Here is a 25,872-nt window from a genome sequence, read left to right as displayed (position 1 = left end):
TATATATATATATATATATACACACACACACACACACACAACTTAGACACGCACCCTGCACGGTGACTCAAACTCAGAAAACACAGGTGTTTGCGCACCTGGCATAACTGATACGCTAACCGTTACACCACCCAGACCCTTCAAAAGGAATGGAAACTTCGGAGAATTTCCCCATCATTTCCACCCCCCCCCCCCGAGGGCACCAGGGTAGTACACGATCAGATTACGTTTTTCATCAAGCATTTGGATTATCAGGGAGAACTCGTGCCTTTATTCACACACATATACTTCCCTAGACCACAAGTGAGAGGTAAACACAACTTAGACACACACCCTGCAAGTTGACTCGAACTCAAAGCACAGATGTCAGGCCATGAAGGAAGGATTAAGACACGAATTTCCTTAAATACTTTCGTATTTAATAATACATCGTCAAAAGGATGGATTTACGGTTCAGTGGGTGTGGGTATATAGGCAGGAAAGAGGTGAGGTGAGGTACAATGTCTTTAATAGGATATTAATAAGGTATTACTTAGATAATAATTAGATAATACCAATTACTTAGATAAATTGTGTATCAAGGATCCTACTCAAATCGCCCTTTAACTGATCAATCAAAAATGGATCTAAATTACACGAACCATTGTTAAAAGTTCAAATTACATGATTTTGTAATCTGTATTAAAGCAGATTCAATAATAATATTCCTACTGAAAATGCTCTTACAGATTGTTATTAGAGAAGCCATCTTTCAGTCAATTTAGTGAGAAGTTTCTAACAAACAAACAAAGCATTAGACAACTGGCCATGTCTTACCGAGTATTTATGTTGCGAAATTCTAGATTTCGAATCTTTGGATGTTTGCCCTCCATAGAACCTATTACAGTCTCTACAAGGTATTTTGTAAATGACACAATTATCACTGTGAGGACTGTTTCTAACTTGGAACTTACTTTCTAGCTAATACCTTGTAAAGACTGGGGGGGTACACACCAACAGAATATCAACCCGTTCTCGCACTTGCTTTCAGTCAATATTGGCTTATTTATTGGCTTTTTGATTGGAATATACGCTGCAGGGTGGTAGGGTGGCGTACGAAATGGACAGGATGGTAGGATAGTGAAGAGCATGAACAGGATGGTTGGGTAGAATATGGCAGAATGGTAGGATTAGAGGAAATCGTGGGCAGGATGACTGAGTAATCAGGATGACCCTGTAACCAAGATAAAAGTCTTTGGCAATTTTGCTACACTGACCAAGGGGCTCCAATCCTCTAGGTATAGAGTGTCGAGGGTGTTCGCTTCCCAGTAGTGAGCGGCGCCACGGGGCTCCTAGACCCATTTTGTGCCTCGAATCCTTCTTCCCCCCCCACCCCCCGTCGTCCATGGAATGGGTATGAGGCCCGCGGGCATACTAATATATTCAACTATACATTAAAGGAAAAGGATAGGTGGCAGTCTGGGATAGATATGCGGCTAGTTCGATCCCCCTAGCCTTGTGCTGGTCTTGCAATGATGTGTGTGTCCTCGTCTGTGGGGGCAAGCTCGCTTACCAGGATTACTGGAAACTAGGATATCGAGTCTCTCTCGATCAAGAGGAAGTACAGTATAGGCCAATTGGCCCTTTGCAGTTACTTCTATTCTTCCCTTATACCTTCTCTCTCTCTCTCTCTCTCTCTCTCTCTCTCTCTCTCTCTCTCTCTCTCTCTCTCTCTCTCTCTCTCTCTGAGCACAGGGTTGACGTGGCTTCTGCGAGAATGCCAAATACATAGACGAACGTTGATAGATAGTGTCGGCACTATCTGTTTCCCTCTACGGTGTTCCAAATATTAGTTACTAATAGGGACTTCGGGTGATTAATTGCGATGGTGCGGCAGGGAAGATATTGGACAATGTCTTGCTGAAGACAACGCTCGCGGGGGGGGGGGGGGGGGGTAAGGGGAGGGGAAGACACCTGCAGTATAACTACAAAGGGGCCGGACGTAGCCAACTAACAGAGATGGATTATTCCGTGACGTTTGAATGAAATATGGAAAGCAAAATGACAGAAACTCGAATGAAAGAAGACTATACAGGACGGGAGGGGTAAAAGAAAGAAAATATGCTGCAGAATGTAGGAAAGAAAATATTTGAGCAAAAAATTGAGATTAACACCTGAGACAGGTAGTTTCCAACAGTGTATACATCCCCCGCCCCTGCTGTCCGCCTGGAGGGAACCTGTTGAGTGCACGCACTCATAATTAAGGTATAATCAGGTGATGGTCCCTTTCTGCTTCATCCACCGTGACAGCCGCACCATCAGGTGTTCAGGGTGCTGCCCCCCCCCTTCCCCCCGAGGCGGGGGCGTCGCCGTCCTCTCAAACAAGGCGATGATGTTGAAGTAGTTACCGACTTCCTGACAAGCTGTTGACTTGGACACCGACAGTCAGTCATTATGCTGACGAGCAAACCCGACCCCCCCAAAATGTCTGCTGACGTCGCTGCTGACGTCAAGACAGATGGGTATATACGTGTTAATTCGCAGACAAGTCTAGGTACAAGTGACAGGATGAACAACCCAGCGGGTTTTCTTCCTATTGGGGAGTGTTGTATATGCTGCTATGGCGGTGTGTCCACTCACAGGATGAGTGGCGCTGCCCCATAAACGCGTCCCTCGGGGCAAAATTAAATTAGGGCGTTGATATGAGGTACACTCGCTGACAGGTACTAATCCACAATACTCTTCCTTGTTTGTGTGAATAAAATGAGTGAATTATGGATAATTCATGAAGAGATAATTGAGGCTAAAACCCTGACATTGGTTATAATGTAGATATGACAGAATGCAGCGGCTCAGGAGCAAACTGTATTAGTAAGAGGGTACCACCTCTTGTGCAAGTGTAGGGACCCATAGCCTTGGAGAAGAAAATAATGAGTACTCAAAGAAGACTTTGTGGAGCCTCACTGAACATTTTGATATTGTTTTCTCCTACCACCCCTATTCTTTTAGTATGTTTATTTACAATTTCATTACACAAAAAGTTTTACAACATTGGTCACATTTGTTACATCCTGAATACAAGGCTACTCGTGACAGGTTGTAGAGTTCCTCCGGCTCCTCAGATGGCGGGCAGGAACCGTGGATGCAGTGAGCATTTCCTCTCTGGATTGCCACACTAAGGCGCTGAAAGAGGAAACTGGCGGCTCTAGGGTCTCTTGTTGTTTCAATTAGCTTGGACCCCAACTCCTTAAAAAAACTAGCAGCACTTTTACCCCAGGCACCAAGTGTCTCTGAGGCAATGGGGACAAAATTTAGTGGTGATTAAGATCTCTGTATTTACGCGACTTGGCTGCTTCCCGGTGATTGGCAGCACCTCCTGCCTGTGCAGCACCAAAGTCAACATAGGTGTTGGCTAACGTTGAAACGCAAGTGTAGTCCCACACCAACTGTCTACCATTCTTCTAGGGGTTCACCGTGATCCCGTCCGGGCGACCGACAGGCTCAACAGAGTTGCGGGGCATTAGGTAACGGGCTCTCTCTCTGCTGGACAACCGGCAGTAGTAAGGCTTCTCTTAATAATGTCATTAACCTCGCCGTGTCTTGCATGCCATCCTCCTGTCCTTTGGCAGAGAAGGCCATGCCGTCGGTACCTGTCGGCCACTGCCTCGCCGCAAATACACCTGTATTCGGTGTGGATTGGGGCAGCGAGGCGGAGAGCCACAGCAATTCGGAGGGCCTGCGGTGTGAGACGAGTGCCGGTTACTGACATTGGGGTTGCTAATAGGAAGTCCCCAGCATGGGGAGCTGCTACAGCTCTAAGTCGGGCAGTGTCATGTGGTGTTGTTGCAGCTTTTAGCAATGTCACAGCTTCTTATTCGGCAATGGGGCGATCCCAGCTGGATTGCTTATGGGCTTCAGAAAGCGGTGGTTAGGGTGCTGGTCCTGCGAGAGAGACCCATTTAGTGGTGCCGTCTTTAAAGCTGGGATCATCTACCCCTGCCTGTTGAGCTAGGTATTCAGGGAGGATTTCCATCACCAGTTTGTCCGACGCTACTGAAGAGGTCAAGAACGCTGGTACAGCAATTTGTGTTGCTGTGCGAACGCCAAGGCCCCCGAGTCTGACAGGAAGGGAGGCCTGTTTCCACTGTGAGTCGCTGAGGGAAAGGTTGAGGGCTTTTTCTAGTTTTGATTTCAGCAGGCTGTCGTACTCTTCTAATTTAATATTATTGAAAGATGGCGAACATCTAATAAAGTAGGTCAGCCTGGGGGTGGGACAAGCATCTGGTGATGAGGTAAAGTGCATCATGAGCATCGATGTCTTCAATCTTTTCGTTCATCCTCTTTAGGTCAGTGATCTTACCAAGGAGCTCGTCGATGGCATTCCTTCCAAGATACATCATATATATACATTGTATAATTGATATATTACATAGTCAATCTTGGATACAAGTCCAATATATCATCATGTAACTATATAACCTGAGCTTGTAAAAGCACCTTCATCACCTTCAGTGATTAAGTGCTTAATTGCACACTAGTTTCTTTATCAGCTATCTCACCCTGTCAAGAGTAAATGAGACAAATGTATGTGAATGCATGTGTGTGTATATATGTATGCATATGTGTGTGTATGTATATGTATGGGTATAAAGTATATATGGAAGCTGATCAGAATTACATTTCACCTTTGCGAAAGTACATTAATGACACTATGTAAAAGACACATCAAACACTTTATGTAGGGCATACGTAAATCTGTGTATCTATGTATTTACGTATGTAGGCTAGCTTAGCATTTTAAAAGCACCGAATCACCTTCTGTGGTTGAGTGTTCAATAAACCCTTGAACTATATGTTTAACACTTCTCTAACCCTGTCCATGGAGGACAGAAGAAAATGTATATATGCTGGTTAGAATTGTAAATGTCTGGCCACGTCTGTGGTAGAAAATAATAATAATAAAAAAAAATCCTTCCAAGAGGAGCACCTAGGAGTGTGCTGTCCTCAGGGTTGGTTATATGAATATCAAGCAAAACAACCTTTATTCACTCTATTATGAGCCGGTCGATGGAGGTTATTTCGCACTTGGAAGAGTTCAGGGTGAGACCTAAACTTGCTCCTTGCTCTTGAATTATTCTTGTCATCCAGGAGGGAGTCTGGGGAACTATATATTATATATTATTTATATATATATATATATATATATATATATATATATATATATATATATATATATATATATATGTCGTACCTAGTAGCCAGAACGCACTTCTCAGCCTACTATGCAAGGCCCGATTTGTCTAATAAGCCAAGTTTTCATGAATTAATTGTTTTTCGACTACCTAACCTACCTAACCTAACCTAACCTAACTTTTTCCGCTACCTAACCTAACCTAACCTATAAAGATAGGTTAGGTTAGGTTAGGTAGGGTTGGTTAGGTTCAGTCATATATCTACGTTAATTTTAACTCCAATAAAAAAAATTGACCTCATACATAATGAAATGGGTAGCTTTATCATTTCATAAGAAAAAAATTGAGAAAATATATTAATTCATGAAAACTTGGCTTTTTAGGCAAATCGGACTTTGCATAGTAGGCTGACAAGTGCGTTCTGGCTACTAGGTACGACATATATATATATATATATATATATATATATATATATATATATATATATATATATATATATATATATATATATATATATATATATACTTTTATCAGTTTTTAACTTTATTTTTCTGAACTCGACCAAGTCCACTGCGGTGTACCTCGTACCTCCATCATCCGACTTGTATCGTGCTCCCTGCTCAGGTTGTCTCCATCCTCACCCCCTGTCTTCCACCATAGTGCTTGCCAGCGCTATGGTCACTGGACCTGGATAATCCTCGACACGGACCGGACAGGTCACGGTCCGGGTCAAGATGGACCGCTACTCGCCGGGTCACGGGTCTGCCCCAGACGGGACACAAGCAAGAGGTCCGGGGAGAATCAGGGACACCTTAGGTCTTAGGGATAATTGTATGGACCGGAAACTCCAACCAGCTGGGCTCAGAGCACCTGCCTTCCCCACATGTCTTGTAGTTCCACTATTCTATACTATTTTGCCTTGTTGTAAAGCACCTGTCTAAACGGCAGGGAAAAGTGTACCATTTGTATAAGCGTGTAGGGCTATTGTTCTCAGTGTCTGGTTGCTAAGGTCACGCAGAGGATACGCTATGTACAATGACAGGGTCCGTCACCGTGGCGGCACCTGGCATCCCACCACCACCAACGATGCCACTCCGGCCAGTTTGAATAAAAACCAAAGACATTTAAAACCCTCATATATGTAATTCACGTTATTAACTATAATACCGACGCACGATTATATTCAAATTAACTAAATTCAACGATAATGAACGATATATGTCTCGCTGTCGCTGTAATTCTTTAAACGCTACTTGGTAACTCAAACACATGTGCTCCTCCTCCTCCTCCCTCCCCGCCCCTCCCCCACCAGCCTACCCCCAACCAGAATCTCGTGCAGAAGCGGTCTATCTCTTCCCATACCGCGCTGGACCATTAGGCTCCCTTCCATTTACTATAAAAACAATTAAAGCATATTATACCGATAACTTTTTATGCTGCCATTGAAAAACACGATTTATCTGTATAAAGAGAATTAAACGTAACTATTTAGGTGCATAGAGATGCTTAAATGTTTAATAAAACGGCGAGTTGTGCAACACGATCAGTTCATTCAGGTTCAGGAAATGAATGAACAGGCAACTGATAACAACAGAGTTCACTATCAACTAATTAAATGTGATAAACGGTTGAAATTACGACCAAATGAGTGAATGGAAAGCAGGAAGCAGACGCTGCTCAAGCAGACAGGCCAGCAGGAAATTGATATTTTAACCAAATGTTCGCTTCCCGTCTTCCCGCTTTCACAGAGAATCGCTTAAATCATTCACTTTTTCACTAGGAATATTCACAACCATACAGTTATTCATTTTTTAATGAATATGGTCATATGACGTGGCCAACTGAACGTTTACTGAATTGGAACAATGACTCTAGATATTATATATGGAAGCTTACATGATGTATTAACCTATTTTAGCACACACGATATTATCGATGATTATACGCGTAAGAAAATATATCAATTACAAAATATATAATAACGTGTTTATTCCTGCAGCGTCAGAGTGACGTACCTCCCAGTGACGTACCTCCCAGTGACGTTCCACCCAGCAACGTCACACCCAGCACCGTCACAGCCAGTGACGTCACACCCAGTGACGTCACACCCAGCACCGTCACAGCCAGTGACGTCACACCCAGTGACGTCACACCCAGCACCGTCACAGCCAGCAACGTCCCACCCAGCAACGTCCCACCCAGTAACGTCACACCCAGCAACGTCCCACCCAGTAACGTCACACCCAGCAACGTCCCACCCAGCAACGTCACAACCAGTAACGTCACACCCAGCAACGTCACAACCAGTAACGTCACACCCAGCACCGTAACAACCACTTACAAGTCAAATGAACCATCTCGAAACTCATTAACCCACAGCACTTTAACTAACGATCAAATGCTTCAAAGTGGCGGGCAGCAGCACTTAACGCCTGCTTCAGTACACACTTACCAAGACGAGTTCATTCCAATTACAGATGAAGAGTCACAATAACTTGCTTGAAAAATCGACTTGATAACGGTCCAGGGGTCAGATTCACGAAGCAGTTACGCAAACACTTACGAACCTGTACATCCTTTCTCAATCTTTGCCGGCTTTGTTTACAATTATTAAACAGTTATTGACACTCCGAAGCACCAGGAGGCTGTTTATAACAATAACAACAGTTGATTGGCAAGTTTTCATGCTGGTAAACTGTATAATAATTGTAACCAAAGCCGTCAAAGATTGAGGAAAGATGTACACGATCGTAAGTACTTGCAGTACTTCGTGAATCTGGCCCCAGGACGGACCGAAACGTCGTCGTCTCTTCACTTTCTAGTGTGTGTGGTTTGGTCAACACTTCATTCCAATTACATTTCAATACCCATCCTAACATTACCCATTACATCTCACGTAATGAGACATCTAGTGAACGCTATGTAATAGGGGGGGGGGGGATATAAATACGGGTTACAATTTATCAACACAAAACAGAACACGAAACAATTGTTACAGAATTGTTAGGTGTTGAGGCAGGAAAAACCTGGGGGGGGGGTCACTGGATTGTTTAAAGCGTAGAGTAAACATACATTGAGGAGTACTACAGTACTTCGAGGAGTACTACAGTACTTCGAGGAGTACTACAGTACCTCGAGGAGTACTACAGTACCTCGAGGAGTACTACAGTACCTCGAGGAGTACTACAGTACCTCGAGGTGTACTACAGTACCTCGAGGAATACAACAGTACCTCGAGGAGCACAACAGTACCTCGAGGAGTACTACAGTACCTCGAGGAGCACAACAGTACCTCGAGGAGCACAACAGTACCTCGAGGAGTACTACAGTACCTCGAGGAGTATTACAGTACCTCGAGGAGTACTACAGTACCTCGAGGAGTACCACAGTACCTCGAGGAGTACTACAGTACCTCGAGGTGTACTACAGTACCTCTAGGAGTACTAGAGTACCTCGAGGAGTACTACAGTACCTCGAGGAGTACTACAGTACCTCGAGGAGTACTACAGTACCTCGAGGAGTACTACAGTACCTCGAGGAGTACTACAGTACCTCGAGGAGTACTACAGTACCTCGAGGAGTACTACAATACCTCGAGGAGTACTACAGTACCTCGAGGAGTACTACAGTACCTCGAGGAGTACTACAGTACCTCGAGGAGTACTACAGTACCTCGAGGTGTACTACAGTACCTCGAGGAGTACTACAGTACCTTGAGGAGTACTACAGTACCTTGAGGAGTACAACAGTACCTCGAGGAGTACTACAGTACCTCGAGGTGTACTACAGTACCTCGAGGAGTACCACAGTACCTCGAGGAGTACTACAGTACCTTGAGGAGTACTACAGTACCTTGAGGAGTACTACAGTACCTTGAGGAGTACTACAGTACCTTGAGGAGTACTACAGTACCTCGAGGAGTACTACAGTACCTCGAGGAGTACTACAGTACCTCGAGGAGTACAACAGTACCTCGAGGAGTACTACAGTACCTCGAGGAGTACTACAGTACCTCGAGGTGTACTACAGTACCTCGAGGAGTACCACAGTACCTCGAGGAATACTACTGTACCTCGAGGAGTACCACAGTACCTCGAGGAGTACCACAGTATCTCGAGGAGTACTACAGTACCTCGAGGAGTACCACAGTACCTCGAGGAATACTACTGTACCTCGAGGAGTACCACAGTACCTCGAGGAGTACCACAGTACCTCGAGGAGTACCACAGTACCTCGAGGAGTACTACAGGAAAGTACAACCCGTCCTCAGGCAAGGCTCGTTAAACCTGCGGCCCTTCCCAAGAAGTATTCATCAACTGTAAAATATTGCGTGTAAAAAATAGCTTTGTTATCATTTACATATTAATATTATCATATATTAAAGGCCTATGTAGAGCTAGGTTAGGCCTTTAGGTTCTGTTGGCGATGATTTGTATTTGAAGTACGTGGGTGAAGCATTGACAGTGCTGCGATTCGAACAGACGTCGCCAGCGAAGTACTGTTCGAGAAATGTGTGAACAAAAATGGTGGAACACGAGGTAGAACAAGGGGTAGAATACCAGGTCGACCCCCAAGTGGAATGCGAGGCATCAGAACAAGGGGTAGAACACCAGGTGGAACACCAGGCAGCAGAACAAGGGGTAGAACACCAGGTGGAACACCAGGTGGAACACCAGGCAGCAGAACAAGGGGTAGGACACCAGGTGGAACACGACGCAGACATGTATTCAACATGTTTCAAACACACTTTGTATGCTTCAGCAGTCATTTATTCTATCTAATCCTTTCCCATTACCACTCGCAGGATGAGCATGAGGCATGATATAAACTAGACGACACAAGTGACAACAATCAGTAGAAACTACACGGCTTTTATATATAAAAGAAGTCCTCAAAATATACGATCAGCCATTATCCACTTCTCTATATGAACAAATCCACAAGGGCCGTGACGAGGATTCGAACCTGCGTCCGGGAGCACTTCTGTATATGACTGCTGCTGTTAAACAATTTGTCTTTCACTCTCTAGTTCGTTATACATCTTCCTAATTCGTTAACTTTCGTGGTTAATGTTTATGTACACGGATGGTAAATGATTTTATATATTTTGTAATATATATACTTTCGAATTACGGCCAGTGTAATGAACTCACTTCAATCTAAATATGTGGCTGATAAAAGCATTTAGGTCTTGCATAAACAAAGTGTTGAAGTCTTGCATAAACAAAGTGTTGAAGTCTTACATAAACAAAGTACAAGAAGCCAACCTAGCCTCACCATCTACCAGATCTTTCGGTCACATTCTAACACTTATCTGACATAAATGCTGTTCTTATCGCGTTCAGGACGCGGCATGCACAGGAAGAGGGGTAACTGAGGCATTGTGTACTCACCACCTTCATCGGTCATCACAGCGACAGTGGAAGTGGGTCCGTAGCCCTCAGGGTTAAACACCTGAAGGGAGACGAGGTACTGGGTGTAGGTGCGTAGGCCCTGTACAACGTGACTCTGAAACACCCAGGGAGGACAGGTTAGAGGAATAGGTGGTGGCGCGGGCCCCAGGCAAAGGCTCCCTTCGCCTCCTCATCGCAAAGTCTCCAAACTGTGAGATGTTTACCCGCGGCGGCAGTTCGCCCGAACTCCAACGGCTGTCTGTCAACCTCCATTTTGTCTAAATGAAGTTCTCTCTCTCTCTCTCTCTTCAGCACAATACAGCTTGCCGAGTGAGTAGTTTGAGTTTTATGGCTGTTGCTCACAATAGTGATGAACTTCGTCATTAATTGTCAGTGAAATGTTGGAATTCAAGCGGTATTTCCGGCTGCAAACCAAATAAGTCCGGAGAGAGCAAAGGGAGGGATACTCTTCCACACAAATCTGGTTTACAGGAGTGTTCGCCACTAATAAATCACACTGTCAAACTTTGCGGTTAATGAAGGTGCATCAAGAACCGCCTACAGGCTCGTTAATTCCCGTCAACTACAACACACAACACAACAAACTACTCTCTACTCTCTACACTACACGTGCACTAAATACAACGTATTACTATTACTGCAGGAATGCCATACTAATATTACTGTGCTATGTCATGCTGGTTATAACACCCCATGCACCGCTACGGACATTGCAGATACCGATGGCGACTTATAATGAGAGAGTTGTCCCTCTGAAGGCTGATGCGCTATTATAGAAAATGTACCAGCCACCCGGAGCTTCAGAGAAAATGGAGATCTTCGTCCGTCACGCGTATCTTGAAGGATAACTATAACAATCCTGAAATGTCTTCCTTAAAGTGATCTAAAAATACTATCAACTGTCTGATAGCATCAAGTTAATTACTGCAGTGAAAATACTAATTAGCGCACACAGCTTTCTATTTCGTGTTTTCTCCGATCCTTTCACGCCTAACCGAGTTAAATTGCGAGTTGTATCCTACACTCCAACAAAGGATAATATTTTTTTCAAATTTAAATGCTAAAACAGCACATATTTTATAATTAATTATAAAACGACCATCATCAACGCACACAAGGTAAACAACAATTTACAAGGGTAAAAATGTACCCATTTTGCCTTGACATGACACGGGAGGAAGTTGGTGGGTGCTCGGGCTACAGGCAGGCGGGCGGGCACAGGCCGGCGCCGTCATCGCTCGCAGATATCCGAGGGAATCGCTCTGACAAAATAATGGTGGTCGCTGCAATTTGTTTAATGGACGTTACCTGGGTTAACCGGATTGCCGATCTTTCTGAGGCATCTGGATTAATCGGTTCCTGAAGGTCGGGGGTTGTGTGTGTGTGTGTGTGTGTGTGTGTGTGTGTGTGTGTGTGTGTGTGTGTGTGTGTGTGTGTGTGTGTGTGTGTGTGTGTGTGTGTGTGTGTGTGTGTGTAGGGTGAGAGGATGGGGTGTGGTTAAGGGGGTGTAAGCAATTGATAACTTACACATGGTGTGTAAAGCCACAGTTTTTACACCGAGCCTCGGCTCTACTGTCTTCATCCCGGCTCGAATGAGACAGCCTCGTCGTAGCCCGGCATGTTATCTTGAGATGATTTCGGGGCTTAGCGTTCCCGCGGCCCGGTCCTCGACCAGGCCTCCTTTTTTATTACACACTCCCAGGAAATAGCCCGTAGCAGCTGTCTAACTCCAAGGTACCTATTTACTGCTAGGTGATGAGGAGCATCAGGGTGAAAGAAACTATTCTCATTTGTTTCCGCCTCCGCCGAGGATAAAATCCGGAACCTTTGGACTATGAATTCCGAGCGCTGTCCACTGAGCCGTCAGGCCCCTGTAACGCCCCATGTACCGTAATGAGGCCTATAACTATCAGGTAGGCCTATAACTATCAGTGTCCCTGATAGTTATAGGCCTCCCCCCCCCCAAAAAAAAAATGACAGGTGCCTCTCTTCAATTATTTTTATTTCAACATCTTAACGAATTTACGAATTTTAAAATTTACACCAAAAAGCAATGGGACTAAAAAAAAATATATATTTTCGCACAACGTGAATGGTTTATAAAACAATTTTTATTATTATTATTATTATTATTTTAAAGAAACAAGAAATAGTCGAGAGCGTTGGCCTATCAAAAATTCCAGTCCCGAAAATTGAAAATCCTTCCGTCGACTGCTCAATTATTCTACCCGCAAAATCTGAATGTGAGGTAAGGTAATTCCTGGCACCATGTGAGAGCCTGGCCGCTAGGGGGGTGGGGGAAATCCTGGGGCTGGGGGATGGGGGGGTTGTGTGGGGGGAGAGGAGGGGAGGGTTCCTGGGACTGGGGGTGTGAGAGGGGGGGGCCTTTTTCTGGGGGGTTGCAGGGAAAAAGGGGGAGGAGGTGGGGGAAATTATGGGACTGGGAAGGGTTCTAGGGGCGTCAGGGACTCTGGAGGAGGGTAGGGGAGGGGAGGGGGAGCTTCCTAGGGAAAGAGCCGCTTCCTAGGGAAAGAAAGGAAGTGGTGGGGAAGGATGGCGGGGGAAGGCTGCTGGAAGGGAATCTTGGATTAGATGAACCACACACACACACACACACACACACACACACACACACACCTGATGTTAGTCGGGAGGTTTTTAGACTCATTGCAACTTTATTAAGGCTTTATATCCATTTTTGTTTTTATTTTGAGTAAAGACATTTAGTGTTAAATATTACTTGACTCTACTTTTATAGTATATTTAGAGATGCAACATATGTGATGGCTTGTGCTTTCATACAGTTTAATAACATGCATAACCACACACACACACACACACACACACACACACACACACACACACACACACACACTAGGTGACTACACATTACACTCACACGCCTCACATATCACACAATACACTCCCAAATTACACACTCATCTCATTTCCGAGTATTTAGTCTAATGACCTTTCAAACAAAACAAGTGTAACATTGAACAAATCCACAAGGGCCGTGACGAGGATTCGAACCTACGTCTGAGAGCATCCCAGACGCTGCCTTAATCGACTGAGCTACGACATGGTAAAAAGAATTGCCCTTGTGGAGTTGTTCATTTGATGCATCACGCTATTGTGATTTCTGTGTGCAAGTGTAACATTTAATACTCAAGAGACTCATGTAGGCTCCAAGTGGCCTCCTGGGTGCTCCCTGCACTTAAGGCACCCCTGCACCTCAGGCAGGAGGCGCAGAGGAAGGGTGCAGGCAACTTATGGTTTCTGAATAATGTCTAAATTGGCAAAATGTCGTTGTTATTCAATAATACGGGTGCAAACACCCTCCTGAAATGCACAATATAATTACAGGAACAGGAGGGGGGGGGGGGGGGAATTGAGGCCATAGAGTGTACTGTATTCATTGTATAAAATGTACACAACGCCGAAGGATTGTATTGAAATAATAATATCCATCGTATACAATGAACTTTGTCGAAAGAGAGTGTGTGTCTCAGCTCGTATGGTGACTGGTTTAATTCAAATTGATCAACCGCGGGAGAGTTATTAAGGCCGCCCGCGAGGGCTTACTGACAGGACCAGGGAGCATACCTTGGTCCTGAACATAGTCCAGGCTTAAAAGTATACCTGTGTACATGCACTGTATATATATACACACACACAATGTATATACCTGTATATGCAGCTCTCGCTGTATAGATATTTCTTATGTCAATACTGGCATTGGAACACACGGGCCATAGGTCCTAGATCGGGTTAGGATTAATCCGATCTAGAATCTTTCCTCAGTTATAGCGGATTTATTTACATTTGTTAAATAAATAATGAACTCCGAAGCGTTACAAGGTTGTTTATAACGATAATTTCCTTGAGTTGTGAGTTTCCAAGCTCGCCAACTCTTTAATATATGTAAACAAAGCCTTCTTTCATATAAGTACATATGAAAGATACACAGGTTTCGCAAGTGGCTACGTAAATACTTGGTGAATCCTGGGGTTGATGACCAGCTGTAAAGAACTCAATTAATCCTGCGACAGCTGTCTGCCAATTTCATATTCCTTTTAAGTTATGGAAATTTATGCAAGCCTGAAAAACTGTCAATCTATTGCACAGCGAATTGACGTTTAATTTCACCATATCAAGTAAATTAGTTTTCAAAATATTAGCTCAAGGCCTGTTTGTGAGCGGTCTTCACTTGCAGGATGGGAAAATATATTTGCTAATTGATTTACGGTAGATATGAAACAAAAATCCCATTGATTTAGAATAGAATTTCTGGATTCTTGAAATAATCTAAGTATATATTTGTCGCATTCACAGACAGTCTGACAGAGACAGACAGTGTGAGACAGGCAGACAGACAGACATAGACATAGACACCCCCACCCCCACACACACCCACACCCACACACTCACACACACCTACACCCCCCCCCCCCACACACACACACACACCCCCACACACACACTCACACACACACCTACACCCCCCCACACACACACCCACCCACACACACACACACACACACACACACACACACACACACACACCCACACCCCCACACACCCACACACACACACACACCCACACCCCCACACCCACACACACCCTCACACCCACACATACACACACCCCCCCCACACACACACCCACACACCCCCCCCCCCCCACACACACACCCACACCCCCCCCCCCCCACACCCACACGCACCCACCTTTCCCCAAAAACACCCATATAACCAAGACTCACATTAACACCCGGGTCCCTGACGGTGATGTTGACCACCTGGTCGGCGCGAGGGTTGGGGATGTCCCTGGGCTTGAGGACGATCCGGTACCCAAGGAACTCGCCGTGTATAGTGGAGTGGTTGGGCGCCTTCCAATGCAGCTGCAGGCTGGTGGACGAGGCGTTGTGGGCCGCTGTGAAGATCGGCTTACCCTCCGGCACTGTCCATACAGCAAGCGAGAGAGAGAGAAAGAAAATCAGATTATATAGAAAACACCTCTGTGAGCATTATAAATAACAATAAATTCCCCGAGGAGGAAACGCGGGCTGTGTCTTGGGTTCCTACAAGAGGTCCACAACTTTCAGTACATTAAGCAATGTATAACTTGTAACCTTTAAATATCAAATAAAGGCAATTCAGTGACAACTAGAAGGCGGGTACTACACAGAGGGGGACGGTGGAGGCGTAGTTACTGCAGGTAAACTGTGGGTGGAATACTACATCTGTGTGTGGCCGAGTGTATACAGTATATATGTATACTGTATACATACAGTATACATATACAGCCATATGCAGTGTTCAGAAGATGTGGAATACCACATGTATGTGTGGTCAAGCGTTTAGAAGGCACGACGCAGCCCAGCTGTAGCCTGGTTCGTGGAGTTCTTCTATTCCCCACTACTGATGATAACGATGCTGTTGTTGTTGTTTTAGATTCAGCTACTCGGAACAAAAAGTTCCAGGTAGCACGGGCTATGGTGAGCCCGTAGTGTACTTACCTGGCACAGGAGCGGGGCTGTGTGGGGAACTTGACCCCGAACTTGACCTTGACCCCTAAAGGTTGTTGCTTTAGAGCAGGACGCAAGCCCACATACACCTTAACAACCCAGTAAATCAAACATGCTCGAGTAACGACCAATCGACGACGTCTGCCCACCATGTGCCCACTGGCGTGTTCCAGCAAGTTGTGTAGGAACTTGTGCAGCTGTCTTTTGTGTTTCGGCAATATTTCTCACATTTGGCGGGAGAAGGTGGGAGAATTGTGGGCCTCTTGTGCTTGTACTGTACTGTGCATAGTGCCTTCAAGTGACTGTAATATTCCTTCAAGTGACTGTAATATTCCTTCAAGTGACTGTAATATTCAGTTGTAAAACCTTCATCAGTTTTGTATGACCTGTACCCTCTCTAGTGTGACCTGAGACAAGGAAATACAGACTAATACAACATTCTCGCACACATATATTCTTACCACCATGCTACAGTTGAGCGTTCCAGTCATGTACCCTGGCATCAGGGACTCCCAGGACCACGTAACGTGCTGTATATAGTGCCATTAAGCACCCAAACCCTCGGCTCGTTACACTCGTGCCAAATTGTGATTGGGAAATGTCCCAGGAGACTACAGGGTCGTTAATTATGCATGCCAGGCATCATCTTTCCCAAAGATGGGACACGAACAGTTTGCGGGGCAGTAATCCGCGCGAGCTTGGCTATGATACTATAGCGAAGCTTCATGAAGCAGGGCGACGGTGAAGCTGATTGGGCACTGATATACACACCTTTTTCCACACGACCACAAAAAAAAGGTATGCTTTGTCATGGGTTCGTATCCTGGCCGGGGAGGATTGACTGGGCGCAAATCCTTAACTGTAGCCTCTGTTTAACGCAACAGTAAAATGTGTACTTGGTTGCAACAACGATTCTTCGCGGCGGGGATCGTATTCCAGGGACCTGCCCGAAACGCTACGCGTACTAGTGGCTCTACAAGAATGTATGTTGGTAAACTCTGCAATGCATTCCGTGTTGTTTTTTGCATGATCCCACCCACTTATCTCTCAGCTTTCTTTTCTCTCAACTTTTTCATATAATTTTAGTGGTGAGTATTGACCATTCGTCGTGGCAATTCTAAATTAAATAAGAGCCTGTTATTTTTTGTTTGTGTGCATAGGAGGCCTGGTCGACGACCGGGTCGCGGGGACGCTAAGCCCCGGAAGCACCTCAAGGTAACTTCAAGGTATTGTGAGGTTGGTAACTATTCATAGACACGAAGGATCCATTAGCCATCAGATGAACAAATCCACAAGGGCCGTGACGAGGACTCGAACCTACGTCCGAGAGCATCCCAGACGCTGCCTTAATCGACTGAGCTACGACATGGATTAGCCATCACATCACTTTTCACACAAGACCATCACCACCTGAGAGACGCTCACCAGCAATACCAGATTAACCCACACATATGGCAGCAGTTCAAGTTTTAAACAGCAGAAGTACTGTAAACACACTAATGAAATAACAAACAGCTAGTTCATACACTGTTTCGTCCCTCCGCCAGCACAACCAAGAGAGAACTAGCACTAGGGAGCCGGTCGGCCGAGCGGACAGCACGCTGGACTTGTAATCCTGTGGTCCCGGGTTCGATCCCGGGCGCCGGCGAAAAACAATGGGCAAAGTTTCTTTCACCCTATGCCCCTGTTACCTAGCAGTAAAATAGGCACCTGGGTGTTAGTCAGCTGTCACGGGCTGCTTCCTAGGGGTGGAGGCCTGGTAGAGGACCGGGCCGCAGGGACACTAAAGCCCCGAAATCATCTCAAGATAACCTCAAGATAACAGGCAGTTGAAACTTATCGCACCGCCAGAGTCAACCAATAAGAATGCAGGGGTCAGATTCACGAAAGCAGTTACACAAACACTTACGAACCTGTACATCTTTTCTCAATCTTTGGCGGCTTTGTTTACAATTATTAAACAGTCAATGAGCTCCGAAGCACCAGGAGGCTGTTTATAGCAATAACAACAGTTGAATGGCCAGTTTTCATGCTTGTAAACTGTTTAATAAATGTAACTAAAGCCGTCAAAGGTTGAGGAAAGATGTACACGTTCGTAAGTGCTTGCGTAAGTGCTTTCGTGAATCTGGCCCCAGGTTACCTTGTCTTCTTGACAGGGTAATCCTTTCTCTCTTCACTTTTTTCTTCACTTCAGAAGGAAGTTGAAAAATTAACTCTCCAAAGTTCAGTTTTACAGTTTCTTCTTCTCAAGCGAAAAAAATGTCAGTAAAATAGAGCAGATTCATGCTAGAATCAATGATCTCACCCTACGGTCACATTCAATAATATATAATTAAATGCAAAATGAATCTTCATATATTACTTTATGCATAATACAAATCAAATGAATATGGCCAAACCACTCACGGAAACAAAGATGCTCGTTCAACACATTTTGGGCAGCACACTGCTGAGATGGTGTCGTGGTGATGGTGATTGTGGTGAGAGCGCTTGTGCCACCACACACACACACACACACACACACACACACACACACACACACACACACACACACACACACACACACACACACAAGACCCTCTGACAAACACTTAAAAAAGGCCTTACAGCTAACCAAACCAGTGAGACGTGAACCCATGACTCCTGTCCAAATACTGTTATAAAAGCCACTGGCTGCAAGTGTCCGTCCACCAACCCGTCAATTGACAGGAAAAACAGGTGATAAGCGCTCCCCACTTAATACCTCGCTCACCATAAACAATCACAGGGATTTAAACACGAACAGGGACGCCAAATGGAACGAATTAACCGGGCATTTAGCACGTGTTAAAAGGGTGATTACGCTAGGGAGCAAAGAGAGAGAGGACAGGGGGGGATGATTGGGGGTCATTAGGCTGTTAATGGGGTCAGGATGGGAGTATGGATGAGGCGAGAGGGAGGGTAGTGAGGGGGGGGGGAGGGGGCATGAATAATGATGGGGGTGGGGGGGAGGGGGGGAATGAGGGTATGAGTGAGTTAGGTATGACACGCAACCCTTCCCTCTACCCCAACAAGACTCATTACCCCCCCCCCCACCTCCTCCAAGGTCACCCCATAACAGCCAAGGTCACCCCATAACAGCCAAGGTCACCCCATAACAGCCAAGGTCACCCCATAACAGCCAAGGTCACCCCATAACAGCCAAGGTCACCCCATAACAGCCAAGGTCACCCCATAACAGCCAAGGTCACCCCATAACAGCCAAGGTCACCCCATAACAGCCAAGGTCACCCCATAACAGCCAAGGTCACCCCATAACAGCCAAGGTCACCCCATAACAGCCAAGGTCACCCCATAACAGCCAGGGTCACCCCATAACAGCCAAGGTCACCCCATAACAGCCAGGGTCACCCCATAACAGCCAAGGTCACCCCATAACAGCCAAGGTCACCCCATAACAGCCAAGGTCACCCCATAACAGCCAGGGTCACCCCATAACAGCCAAGGTCACCCCATAACAGCCAGGGTCACCCCATAACAGCCAAGGTCACCCCATAACAGCCAGGGTCACCCCATAACAGCCAAGGAGGTAGACGCAAAACTTTACCTCAGCGGGCCAAGGACACTAACAAAAGGAATTACACACTCCTGCAACTTTTAATAACAATCCATAAAAAAAACTCCATACCGAGCAGAGATTTTTTTTCAATAATGTTTTGCGATGCTGTCCCAGCTGTCGGGATAGAATAGGGGTAAAAAAAATATTTTCATGTCTTTTGTGTTAGTTTGTCTTGCTTATTGTTTATGGATCATGGGTGTTGCGGTTGTGTGGGGGGGGGGGGGGGTTGTGGATGTGTGGGGGGGGGGGTGTTGCGGTTGTGTGGGGGGGGGGGTTGTGGATGTGTGGGGGGGGGGTGTTGCGGTTGTGTGGGGGGGGGGGGGTTGTGGATGTGTGGGGGGGGGGTGTTGCGGTTGTGTGGGGGGGGGGGGTTGTGGATGTGTGGGTTGACTGTAACAACTCTTGTATGTATATATATGTATATATATATATATACATATATATGTATGTATATATATATGTATATATATATATATACAAAACAAAATGTCTTCTCCCTTGTCTTGTCTATCGTTACCTCAGCTTGCCTTGGCACCTCCATCTCAGATCGTCCATCGTTACCTCAGCTTGCCTTGGCACCTCCATCTCAGATCGTCCATCGTTACCTCAGCTTGCCTTGGCACCTCCATCTCAGATCGTCCATCGTTACCTCAGCTTGCCTTGGTACCTCCATCTCAGATCGTCCATCGTTACCTCAGCTTGCCTTGGCACCTCCATCTCAGATCGTCCATCGTTACCTCAGCTTGCCTTGGCACCTCCATCTCAGATCGTCCATCGTTACCTCAGCTTGCCTTGGCACCTCCATCTCAGATCGTCCATCGTTACCTCAGCTTGCCTTGGTACCTCCATCTCAGATCGTCCCGGGACGAGCCTCGTTGCAAACAGCTGAACATAATTCCTCTTTATTTACACCAGGATCGTTTAAGTGTTCAGTTGTGTGTCCTCTAGGTGAGGTATTAATCCTTTCCGAAACGTTGCGTTTGTTATCATGTTGAGGCGCCCTGTGTATCCTGGTTGCTCCCCTGTGGCGTGAGTGATCTAGTGTCTGTAGCGACCTACACAGTGCCTGGAGCGACCTACACAGTGCCTGGAGCGACCCACACAGTGTCTAGAGCGACCCACACAGTGTCTGTAGCGACCTACACAGTGTCTGTAGCGACCTACACAGTGTCTGTAGCGACCTACACAGTGTCTGTAGCGACCTACACAGTGTCTGTAGCGACCCACACAGTGCCTGGAGCGACCCACACAGTGTCTAGAGCGACCCACACAGTGTCTGTAGCGACCTACACAGTGTCTGTAGCGACCTACACAGTGTCTGTAGCGACCTACACAGTGTCTGTAGCGACCTACACAGTGTCTGTAGCGACCTACACAGTGTCTGTAGCGACCCACACAGTGCCTGGAGCGACCCACACAGTGTCTAGAGCGACCAACACAGTGTCTGTAGCGACCCACACAGTGCCTGTAGCGACCTACAGTGCCTGGAGCGACCTACACAGTGTCTGTAGCGACCTACACAGTGTCTGTAGCGACCTACAGTGCCTGGAGCGACCTACACAGTGTCTGTAGCGACCTACACAGTGCCTGGAGCGACCTACACAGTGCCTGGAGCGACCTACACAGTGTCTGTAGCGACCTACACAGTGCCTGGAGCGACCTACACAGTGTCTGGAGCGACCTACAGTGTCTGAAGCGACCTACAGTGCCTGGAGCGACCTACACAGTGCCTGGAGCAACCTACACAGTGCCTGGAGCGACCCACACAGTGTCTGTAGCGACCTACACAGTGCCTGGAGCGACCCACACAGTGTCTGTAGCGACCTGCACAGTGTCTGTAGCGACCTGCACAGTGTCTGTAGCGACCTACACAGTGCCTGGAGCGACCTACACAGTGTCTGTAGCGACCTGCACAGTGTCTGTAGCGACCTACACAGTGCCTGGAGCGACCCACACAGTGTCTGTAGCGACCTACACAGTGTCTGGAGCGACCCACACAGTGCCTGGAGCGACCTACACAGTGTCTGTAGCGACCTACACAGTGCCTGGAGCGACCCACACAGTGCCTGGAGCGACCTACAGTGCCTGGAGCGACCTACACAGTGTCTGTAGCGACCTACACAGTGTCTGGAGCGACCCACACAGTGTCTGTAGCGACCTACACAGTGCCTGGAGCGACCTACAGTGCCTGGAGCGACCTACAGTGCCTGGAGCGACCTACACAGTGTCTGTAGCGACCTACACAGTGCCTGGAGCGACCCACAGTGCCTGGAGCGACCTACAGTGCCTGGAGCGACCTACACAGTGTCTGTAGCGACCTACACAGTGCCTGGAGCGACCCACACAGTGCCTGGAGCGACCTACACAGTGTCTGGAGCGACCTACACAGTGTCTGTAGCGACCTACACAGTGCCTGGAGCGACCTACACAGTGCCTGGAGCTACCTACACAGTGCCTGGAGCGACCTACACAGTGCCTGGAGCGACCTACACAGTGCCTGGAGCGACCTACACAGTGTCTGGAGCGACCTACACAGTGCCTGGAGCGACCTACACAGTGTCTGGAGCGACCTACACAGTGTCTGGAGCGATCCACACAGTGCCTGGAGCGACCCACACAGTGCCTGGAGCGACCCACACAGTGTCTGTAGCGACCTACACAGTGCCTGGAGCGACCTACACAGTGCCTGGAGCGACCCACACAGTGCCTGGAGCGACCCACACAGTGCCTGGAGCGACCCACACAGTGTCTGTAGCGACCTACACAGTGCCTGGAGCGACCCACACAGTGCCTGGAGCGACCCACACAGTGCCTGGAGCGACCCACACAGTGTCTGTAGCGACCTACACAGTGCCTGGAGCGACCTACACAGTGCCTGGAGCGACCCACACAGTGCCTGGAGCGACCTACACAGTGCCTGGAGCGACCCACACAGTGCCTGGAGCGACCCACACAGTGTCTGTAGCGACCTACACAGTGCCTGGAGCGACCCACACAGTGTCTGTAGCGACCTACACAGTGCCTGGAGCGACCCACACAGTGCCTGGAGCGACCCACACAGTGCCTGGAGCGACCCACACAGTGTCTGTAGCGACCTACACAGTGCCTGGAGCGACCTACACAGTGCCTGGAGCGACCCACACAGTGCCTGGAGCGACCCACACAGTGTCTGTAGCGACCTACACAGTGCCTGGAGCGACCCACACAGTGTCTGTACCGACCTACACAGTGCCTGGAGCGACCCACACAGTGTCTGAAGCGACCTACACAGTGCCTGGAGCAACCTACACAGTGCCTGGAGCGACCTACAGTGTCTGGAGCGACCTACACAGTGCCTAGGACTAACGACATATCTTAACCTAACCTCCCCCACAAGAGGACCCTCTTCCCCCCTCCCCCTCCTCCACCCCGTACAGCACAATTCTTTAATAACCCTTCATGCAGGTTTAATTAAACGACCGCTTGGGTCCAATTTCGCCACGACCTCCGCTGCTCCCCTCTGCTGTCACATTATTTGGCAACCGGTTCGTACACCACGCGAACCAAAATCACATATATGATAACCAAAGGACTGGTTAGGGGAGGGGGTGGGGGGGGGGGGAGGGAGAGACAGTGGTCCAGTCAGTCTATCACTCGCTTTGAAAGTTAAAAATTGACTCTGAACGCATGATCTAATTCTATACTATGTGTGGAGCTCTGTGCTCGGTGCGACACTTTGAGGTAAATTAGGATTTTTGGGGCGAAAAGAGAACTTTTGAAAATGCTCAGGATGGGGGGGGGGATGGTTGAATGACAAGCGTAGACGGTTGAATATATATATATATATATATATATATATATATATATATATATATATATATATATATATATATATATATATATATGACAATGTCAGACCACGGAGGAAAAATGAAACAGGAATTTCCTTAAGTACTTTCGTATATTAATACATCTTCAGGAGGAGACTCCTTCTGAAGATGTATTAATATACGAAAGTACTTAAGGAAATTCCTGTTTCATTTTTCCTCCGTGGTCTGACATTGTCACATTTTTAATCACGTGTTTACTTTCGTGATATACACACACACACACACACATATATATATATATATATATATATATATATATATATATATATATATATATATATATATATATATATATATATATATATATATATATAATCACGTGTTTATTTTCGTGATATATATATATATATATATATATATATATATATACATATATATATATATATATATATATATATATATATATATATATATATATATATATATATATATATATATAGGTAGGATGTTGTGACGATAATCTCTTTCAAGAGAGATTGAGCCTGCTCTTCCCTACTTAAAGTTACGTCAAGTTAACAAGTATAAGATGCTACATTCAAGATTCGTCACTGGTAGCACAAAACGTTTTGACCAGGAGGCAAAACGTACCCAAGAACCCCCCTATTCCACACACCCTCCATGCCGACTCCTCGTCAACCAGCAAACTACCCATCCCAGCCCTGATTGGTGACTCGCCGACCGCGCACCTGCACACTGCACCTCAGCGCCATCTACCTGAGTCGACGTCTGAGCCTGACCAGCCATCAACTTCAGAATATTCTTTGTGCTCTTAGAGTTGACATCTCTCTCTGGCATACTAAGCTCTCTGGCTTTCGTATACTAAGGGAGGTCTCAGCTAAAGCCAATATTCTCAGCACCATTTCACATTATATTATTTAATCTATTGTGTTTTTGCATTTATCTTTGTCATTTTATTGCACCAGTCATTTACCCGAGATTTGTCTTTATTTTCATTTATGTTTAAAGTAAATATATTAAAGTTTCATTGTTCATACTTTGTGTTTTACGTGTTCCTCCCTCTAACTTACCACAGACAACAGGCAAGCAGTCTATATTTTTTTTTGTAAGTGTGACCAGGCATTGACACCTGCCATTGGAGGACTGCCGAACATCAATACTCCAACACTTTCCCGTCACAATGTGTATATATATATATATATATATATATATATATATATATATATATATATATATATATATATATATATTTATATTCTTATGTCCTCCATGGCCAGGGTGTTAGCAGTGTAAATGTGTGGCCACGTCTGTTGTAGAAAATAATAATAATAATAGAAAGTGCTGCTTATCCTACTTGTGAAAAAAAAAACAATAATTATGTATCGTATATATATATATATATATATATATATATCGTATATAATAAAACATATTTCAGTCTTCCGCTTTAATTTATATAAAAGCAGTTATGAAATAAACTAGCAACATTTAATCATTTTTATTTAACATGTTTTAGAGTTTCGCGCGCACACAAACCCTAGGTAGGATAAGTGAGACATGATCACTGCGTAAAAGATACAGAGGGGAATAGACACGGTAGTTAAGGGTAGTTTCTTAAAAATTCCAAGACTTTCCAAAAGCCTTCGTGGACCGAGTGAGCGTTGTCAGAGGTCAGGCTGTGTGAATACCTCCACAACACCCCCACCCCCTACACCCCCCCCCCCCCCACAACACCCCACCCCTCCCCCAACACACCCACGCTAGCAAGACAGTCTGCGGTCGATGCCTGGGTCATGCAAGAATAAAATATTCAACTCTGAAAAATTTCAAAGAGACATTGGCTCAAATTCCTATGACGAGGGGACACAGACCTTGAAACTTACACAGGAACGCCATTATGCCAGGCAGCCAAATCAAACATGGAACCCTGATCCCACCTACATTTTCCTCCCCCACCACCAGGACACTATTAGTGTCCCCCCCCCCCTCCACCAGGACACTATTAGTGTCCCCCCCTTCCACCAGGACACTATTAGTGTCCCCCCCCTCCACCAGGACACTATTAGTGTCCCCCCCTCCACCAGGACACTATTAGTGTCCCCCCCCCTCCACCAGGACACTATTAGTGTCCCCCCCTCCACCAGGACACTATTAGTGTCCCCCCCCACCACCAGGACACTATTAGTGTCCCCCCCTCCACCAGGACACTATTAGTGTCCCCCCCCTCCACCAGGACACTATTAGTGTCCCCCCCCACCACCAGGACACTATTAGTGTCCCCCCCCTCCACCAGGACACTATTAGTGTCCCCCCCACCACCAGGACACTATT

The 25,872-nt window shown here is 46.2% G+C and overlaps 1 protein-coding gene across 1 annotated transcript in view; it reads right to left on the bottom strand.

Moving 5' to 3' along the window:
• Nucleotides 1-25,872, bottom strand: part of LOC123751946 (neural cell adhesion molecule L1-like) — a 921,489-nt gene that overhangs the window by 34,862 nt on the left and 860,755 nt on the right. The window contains exons 7-8 of the mRNA XM_069339196.1: nt 15,352-15,548; nt 10,565-10,679 (exon numbers count right to left, since the gene is read on the bottom strand). Coding sequence (XP_069195297.1) covers nt 10,565-10,679; nt 15,352-15,548 — 312 coding nt within the window. The remainder of the gene's footprint in view (nt 1-10,564; nt 10,680-15,351; nt 15,549-25,872) is intronic.

This window comes from Procambarus clarkii, chromosome 41, assembly GCF_040958095.1.
Source record: "Procambarus clarkii isolate CNS0578487 chromosome 41, FALCON_Pclarkii_2.0, whole genome shotgun sequence".
NCBI classification, from domain to species: Eukaryota; Metazoa; Arthropoda; class Malacostraca; order Decapoda; family Cambaridae; genus Procambarus; species Procambarus clarkii.
Note: the sequence above shows the minus strand (reverse complement) of the source record. Positions and strands in the feature narration are given on the sequence as shown.